The sequence below is a fragment of the Anas platyrhynchos genome, chromosome W (genome assembly GCF_047663525.1).
Source record: "Anas platyrhynchos isolate ZD024472 breed Pekin duck chromosome W, IASCAAS_PekinDuck_T2T, whole genome shotgun sequence".
In the NCBI taxonomy this organism is placed as follows: domain Eukaryota; kingdom Metazoa; phylum Chordata; class Aves; order Anseriformes; family Anatidae; genus Anas; species Anas platyrhynchos.
Window position 1 is genome coordinate 196,451 of NC_092620.1, and position 7,756 is coordinate 204,206.

General features: G+C 46.5%; 1 protein-coding gene across 2 annotated transcripts; it reads right to left on the bottom strand.

Annotated features, from left to right (window-relative positions):
- Positions 1-53: 53 nt before the first annotated feature.
- LOC113840770 (olfactory receptor 6E1-like) lies at positions 54-2,907 on the bottom strand. 2 transcript variants are annotated; one of them, XM_027447510.3, is made up of 2 exons: positions 2,766-2,907; positions 54-2,621 (listed from the first exon to the last, which is right to left on the bottom strand). In XM_027447510.3, the coding sequence occupies exon 2, from the start codon at positions 1,950-1,952 to the stop codon at positions 819-821; it is 1,134 nt and encodes a 377-aa protein (XP_027303311.2). In that variant the 5' UTR covers positions 1,953-2,621; positions 2,766-2,907; the 3' UTR covers positions 54-818. The 2 variants fall into 2 exon arrangements, with proteins under 2 accessions (XP_027303311.2, XP_071886700.1); XM_072030599.1 differs by having other exon boundaries at positions 2,713-2,907.
- Positions 2,908-7,756: the final 4,849 nt, after the last annotated feature.

Sequence of the window (7,756 nt, forward strand, 5' to 3'; positions counted from 1 at the left end):
TATTGTGTGCACAAATGCATGTTCATGTGCATGTGTGCAAGGTAGAACCCTCCAGCAGCTGGGATCAGATACTCAGCCTGTCCAGGACAAGTTCCTGACTCCCAGTCTGCCCAGCTGAAGACGGTTGGACATATGAGCCCCTGTGGGTGCAGCCCCACTGTAGCTGCTGCCACACACCACCCCAATCTCACACACACTCACAATGACACAGGCACACACACATTAAGTCCACACACTCCCATCTCTCCTGTTGCTGACTACAATAACACATGGGCCCTCTGATGCCCTGGTTATAGTCCAGCTGCTGCATTTACCCCTATGTATGATCATCAGGTGACCTACAGCCCTTGGCAGCAATCCCATTACTCCAAATGCTGATGTGGAGAGCTGCTGCCAGTGACACATCTGGATGGGTTTCTGCCTGGACAGTGGGGTGACAGCCCTCCCAAGGCAGTCCTGGAAGGAGCTGGGACAAGATCTTGGTTCCATAGGAGCCAGTGACTTGGGTTCCCACCTGCCATTGTGCTTTGTGCTCTTCTGGGCTCATGGAGATGGGCTTTTGTTGAGCTGAGGACTCTCCTGTGATGGGCCTGGAAGCAGCCAGGGCAGGGCATGAACCGAATTATTCATCCTGTCATCATTTCCTTGGGCCTTTATTTTGTTTGCAGATGTGCTTCTTATCACACAGCCTAATACAATCCAGCAAGAACATAATCCTCTGGAGGCATCTGCATGTGGAGGTCACATATGTATGATTGTGGTATTACATAAGATACGACGGCAGAGAACTCAAATTGCTCTTCAGAAATGAATCACGGTTAGGGGAAAAGCTGTGCTGTTGCACGGGTCATGGCTTCCTTCAGGGCCAGCATCACAGCCTTGTTTCTAAGACTGTAGATGAATGGGTTTAAGAATGGGTACAGGACAGTGTTCAGCAAAGCTACAATGTTGTTGGTCTCCAAAGAAACATGTCCTGAGGAGGGTGCGTAGAGAGCAATGCAGCTTCCATAGACAACGGCCAAGGTGGTGAGATGGGAAGAGCACGTAGCAAAAGCTTTTCTCCTTGCAGAGGCTGCTGGCATTTGTAGGATACAGAAGAAGATGCTTGTGTAAGATGCCAGAGTTAGACACAAGGAAGACAGCACAATAAACAATATGAAAACAGATTCAGTTTTCCAAAGCAGGGTGACATCAGAGCTAGACAGTTGGAATAAGGGGGTGTTGTCACAAAAAAAATGCTGGATCTTGTTTGAACCACAGAAAGTGAGCTTGGAGAGCAGCACCAGGTGGTAAATCAAGAATGTGAAGCCCATGACCCAAACAGCAGCAACCAGCTGGACGCAGAGCTGATGCTTCATGATGGCAGCATAGCGCAAAGGCTGGCAGATGGCAAGGTAACGGTCAAAGGACATGACAACAAGGAGAGAAAACTCTACAGCACCCAGGGCAAAATAGAAGGAGGACTGGGCAAAGCATCTGCCTACTGAGATTGTTCTCCTGCCAGAGCTCAGAATTACCAACAGTTTGGTGCTTGTGGAGGATGTAAACCAGATTTCCAGGAATGCCAGATTGCCAATGAAAAAGTACATGGGGGTTTGCAGGCGGTTATCCACACACACCAGGAAAATGATGGCTGCATTCCCCATCACCGTTGTCAGGTACATGAGTAGAAGGACCAGGCAGAGAAATAGCCGTAGCCTTTGATCAAGCCCTGAGAAGCCCATGAGGATGAATTCAGAAATGACAGTTCCATTGCCTGTTCCCATACCCAAGTTCCATTCATCCTGCTGACGTAGGAACATGGCAAAAACAAGTCCAATAATTTCATGGTCTGGACAGAAAGCTATCTCCTTCCTTCTCTCTTGCCTTGCTTGCAGACTTCCTATACAACACACACACACAGATTCTTTTGCACATTCCTCACACCCTGACTTTTCTGTTTCACATATCATGCAGAATCCTCAGAGAATTTCTTGTCTTCTTTCCACCTTTGTCCATCAGCTACAAATGATTCTCGCTACAAAAATACAGGGCTAAGAACGGATTGTTACTCTGTTCTACTCTATTCCTGTGAAATTCCACTCAGAAGAATTGCAAGCATCCATCATACCAGTGTTTCCAAAGGGAATTTCATGTCCTGCATAAATGCTTTCTATTATGTAAAAGCTAAATCATCAGTTCAAATATGTACATTGGAATTTATTATCTCTCCTCTTCAGTATACACCCTTTTTGGACTAGCAACCACTGGGGATCCCTTGCTTGATTTCAAATTAAGCAAATTTCAAGTACCTCTTTTGTAACGCCCTGCTTTCTTCTACATCATCTTCCTCTGTTTCTTTAGGAAAGATGGAATACAAGTAGCAAGTGTAGCTTGCTTTTTTCAGTACTCTAAATTGAAGTCAAAATTCATTATGGTCCCACCAGGTCAGTGGAAACAGATCTGTCACAGAGTCGCATCCGACCTCATTCTGTGTGGAAATGCAGTTGTTTCCAAATAGTTGCTATTCTCTCGTACAATCAAATGGCCTCACCTAACTGCCTTACTTTTCTGAGAGGTGGAACAAATTTTGTCATCTTTGAAAGCTTAAGGACAGTCCTTGAAGTAGAAAGAGGAAGCACCTAGAAAAAACAAAGTGCCAAGTATTACCATGCAGGTGTATATTTCAGTTGTCTAAAAGTTATATCATTCAGGTTGAGCAATTTAACTTACTCCTATCCTGTCAATGCTGAGAGAGAGAAGAGCATCTGAAAGAGATTCCTCACCTTTATCTTGTATTACAGTTCTAGGCTGTGATGACCCAGCCACGAGCACTTTCTTTTGTCTCCATTGACTGTTGGGGGAGCCTCGGGAGAACAAGTTCTCACAGGCACCAGGAGTGAAATAGGTGAAACTCATTACTGAAGTCTCAGGTGTCTGATGATTTTGGTAAATTATTCTCTTCTGTAAATCAAACTACTCTTCTAAGAGAAAATAAATAAATAAATAAATAAAGAGAGAGAGAGAGAGAGAGAGAGAAACTTGTTTAATAAAACAGATATTTTCTCCTTCACCTTTCCCTATGTTTTTAGACAGAAAGGATCAGAGAAATGACTGCAAAAAGAGAACACCTCAAAATGCAAGGGTGGAAGAACAGAAGACAGGTTGAAGGCAGAAAAGTAGTTTCTCAGTGGGCTGTATTGTCCCCTCAGGACCTTTCCCAGGGTAGAATGGGTGCACTTAGGCAGTAAAATGGGAAGATCAGAAGTGGGGAGTACAACCATGTTTATGTGGACATTTCAGCCTGGGATTTGGGCTGGTCTTAGACTCCAAATGCCCTGCTGAGGCACTGTGCACTGTGCACTGGCTTCCTCTGGAAAACTTGTTCAGATTAATCCATTGGCTGTAATTGTTTTAGCTGAAGATTGGCCCAGTCACCAACAGCAATATGTTGTGGTTTAGACCTGACAGGCAGCTAAGAACTGAGGGGATCTGGTCAAGGACCTTTTCCCCTACAACGAGGGTAAATAATCATAGGAGGCAGTGATGGGAAACAAGTCTGGTCAGTCACATTAATCATAAGATCACAAAAACATAGGAAGATTTGGTTTCAAAGCTACCTAAAACATCACCTAGTTCCAACTGCCCTGCCATAGGCCAGAACACCTTGTACCAGACCAGGTTGCTCAAACCCCATTAAACCTGGCCTTCATGAATTCCAGGAATGGGGCACACACAGATTTTCTGGTCAACCAGTTATAGTACCTCACCGCCCTCAGAGAAATCAATTTCTTCTGAATATCTAGTCTAATACTACCCTCTTTTAGTTTAAAAGCTACCTCTGTCTTGAATGGAAATGCAGGACAGGGAGACCCACTGGGCACAGTTGTTTGTGCTGCTGCTGCTAAGGACAAGAGATATGCATCCCAGTCTGCCTCAGGAGCCTCACACTGGAGCACAGGCTTCACATCCAAGCCTGATACATGAACTCCTCATTCAGGTGGAGCTAGTCAAGGAAGAGGAACACTTTTTTGTAAGCACCCAGGAAAGAAGTGCACAGCATCTGTCCCAGTCCATGTATTTTCTACCTCCTGCAGCTACTGAAATGGGTGACAGTCACCTTAAAAGCCTATGTCATGCTTTTCCGATCCATGCAGAATTTTCAGATAACCAAAGGTATCAGAACTGACCCCAGAAACCAATGTTTGGGTTATCCCATCTATTTTTATTCACAGGCTCTCATCTGTATGGTATCTCTCCTCCAGCTGGACCCCTTCCTTCACATCTAATTCCTTTGCTCCCAGTGGGCTGCATCATCTCAGTACTTTGGCAACTTGGTTGTCCATGTTGCACCTGGGCTATTGCTCATGGTGGGGGTTAAGAGAATTTCTTTTCCTCTTCAGGTCTCACACCTGGCTTTCTCATCTGGAAGAAATCTCAGCTGATGAGCTACAGACTTCAGAAAAATTTTGTCTCTGCGAAACTCCAGAGAAATACCCTCATCAATTAAAGTGTTCATCGAGCAAGGATCTGTGTGGGTTGTGTTTGTTGAAAGTTGAGAAGCAGACAGTCCTGGAATTGTGATCATTGGTGGGCTAAAGCAGCCCTGTGTTTCAGTTCTCCTCTGTGCTGAGGAAGGATGCTGCCAGCTGACACTGAGCAAACCAGAACCTTGGTAAGGAAGCCTCTGAGACATGCTTCTGAATGGGCCTTTCAGGTACTTGGGCAGAGGGCATCACACAAGCACCAGGTGCCTTCTGCTGGTCTGTGAGAGACACTGCGAGATGTGAGCCTAAAAGTCCATCTGGCAGCCCAGAGGTGAGGGTTGACCTGGCAGCTACTTCAGAAACATAGGACCTCCCAGTCCCTTGCCCAGCCATGCTCCTGATGCTGGCCTCTCAACTCCAGAGGCAGAAGCGAGCTCACAGTCCCCACCAAAACCAATTGCTTCCTGCTGGAGTCAGAGTTTCTAAGGCATAATCGACACCCTATAAAAACATCCAAACCCAGCAGCCTCCTTGACACCTGGCACCTAGCAAGATAAAGGCAAGGTCGTTTTCGTCTTCCAAGGCCATGCACCTCCTGATGGCCTTTCAGCTTCTCTGATGGACAGAAGACCCCTGTGTGAAAGCTCTGTTAGGTACTAGGTCAGGACTGACCTTGAAATAAATATTTACACTAGCTTCATGTCAGCGTCTCCTCAGTTACTTATGACAGCTAAAATGATAAAAGTATACACCAGCCATGTTGCTGAAGGTCGCACATGATATCCTCAGTCAGAAGTGCCCTGACATCCACCTGCACAGCCATGGGCCTCCTGCTGCCACTAGAGATCCCTAGGCACAGCTGACATGAGCAGTTCATCCCCACCAGTCTCTGGTTAGGGTTTTATTATGTGCTTTGTTATGGGACAAGGGTTGGTGTTAAGGCTGGCAATTTAATGCTAGCGATTAAGGGCTAGGGATGAGTGCGATCAATTGGATAAGACTAATGGTAACAGGTGATGTGTTTGGGGGTTTAAGATAAAGGTAGGATTTGAAGTTTGGGATTAGAGCAGTGGATTCTTTCCATGGTGAAGCATAGTAATTAGGGTAGCACTAGGTTTTAATGTTCCTGGTTAGAAATATTATGAGGGCATAACATTAATATTTTCCCGGTGAGTATTGCAGAACCATCAGCCTTACCTGAACCATTTGCCACTTCTTCAAAATCTTTCCTTTCCATTAGCTAAGCTAATCTTCTCTCCCACAAATCTCCTCACTTTATTCTCCCAGATTTCCCTTGACCTCCCTAAATGTGTCACCCTGTTGGGGGCAGCTTTCTGATGGCCTTTTATGACCTCAGAGGCTCTTCCTTCCTGCTGTTGGCCAGCCAGGTTCTGGGACAGAAGTGACCTCACAGCTAGCATCCACAGGGCTACAAGGAGCTATTGTACTCAGGAAGCCTCTTCCCAGCCCACCCAGGAACACTCAGTGCAGGGGATGCCCTGTACAATCCCTCAGGTACTCTGCCTGCCAACCAGCTCATGCTTCAGAAGGCCTCCCACATGCCCAGACTCACGTTTCCCGATGCTGCCTTTAGCAAGTCCAGGTCATACTGAAAGAAATGACCACCTCTTTGTGGAAAAGTGAATTAAGAACTGTATGTATAGTTTAGGATAAAGTCGAGAACTCTTCAGTGAAGGAGTTGGTGTGAAAGTCATAGAATCATCGAATCATAGAATGGCCATGTGTTGAAAAGGACCTTAGAGATCATCTAGGTCCAGCACTGCTGCTCTGGGCAGGGTTGGCAACCACCAGAGCAGGCTGCCCAGAGCCGCATCCAGCCTGGCCTTGAATGCCTCCAGGGATGGGGCATCCACAACCTTCCTGGGCAACCTGTTCCAGTACCTCACCACCCTCTGAGTGAAAAACTTTCTCTTACTTTCTAACCTAAATCACCCCTGCCTTAGTTTAAGTCCTTCCCCCTTGTCCTATCACTATCAACACATGTAAACAGGCATTTCCCCTCCTGTTTATATGCACCCTTTATGTACTGGAAGGCTGCAATGAGGTCTCCCCAGAGCTTTCTCTTCTCCAAGCTAAACAAGCCCAGTTCCCTCAACTTTCTGCATAGGAGAGGTACTCCAGCACTCTGATCATCTTTGTGGCCCTCCTCTGGACGCCTTCCAAGAGCTCCACATCCTCCTTGTGCTGGGGGTCCCAGGCCTGCACACAGGATTCCAGGTGGGGTCTGACAAGAGTAGATTAGAGGGGGACAATCACCTCCCTCTCCCTGCTGGACTCCTCCTTTTTTTTTAATGCAGACCAGGACATAGTTGGCCTTCCGGGCTGCAAGCACGCACTTCTGGCTCATGTCCATCGTCTCATGCATCAGGACCTTCAAGTCTTTCTATGCAGGTCTGCTCTCAACTTCTTCTTCTCCGAGTTGATATGAATACCTGGGATTGCCCCAGCCCAAGTGCAACACCTTGCACTTGGCCTTGTGTCCTGGTTTCAGTTAGCACAGAATTAATTTTCTTCCTAGTAGCTGGTGGAATGCTGTGTTTTGGCTTAGGATGAGAAGAGTTCTGATAACACCCCGATGCTTTAATTGTTGCAGAGCAGTGCTTATACTAAGCCAAGGACATCTCAGCCTTTGCTCTGTCCTGCCAACGGGCAGGCTGGGGTTGCAGTAAGAGCTGGGAGGGGACAGAGCCAGGACAGGTGACCCAAACTAGCCAAAGGGGTATTCCATACCATCTGACGTCATGCTAAACAATAGATAGGGGTGGCTAGCTGGGGGGAGGGGGCCGGACTGCTCGGGGTTAGGCTGGGCATCGGTCAGCGGGTGGTGAGCAATTGCATTGTGCATCACTTGTTTGTACATACTATTATTACTTTCGTATTATCACCATTGTATCATTATTATTATTATTATTTTGTTATTATTATTTTCCTGTCTTATTAAACTGTCTTTATCTCAACTCACGGGCTTCACTTTCCATTTCTCTTCCCCGTCCCAGAGAGGGAGGGGGGAGGGTGAGCGAACGGCTGCGTGGTGTTTAGCTGCCGGCCGGGTTAAACCACGACAGTCCTTTTGGCGCCCAACGTGGGGCACGAAAGGTTGAGATAACGACAGATCTGATCAGAGTGTGTTAAACTAAAATTGGTGTAAGGATTAGACCTGCTTAATAGTCACTTGTCATGATGCTGATTGCTTTAATCTCAACTCTGCTGCGCCTGTTTTCCAAATTGAGTATTATAGTACATTATTTTCCGTATTTGCTCTCTGTAGT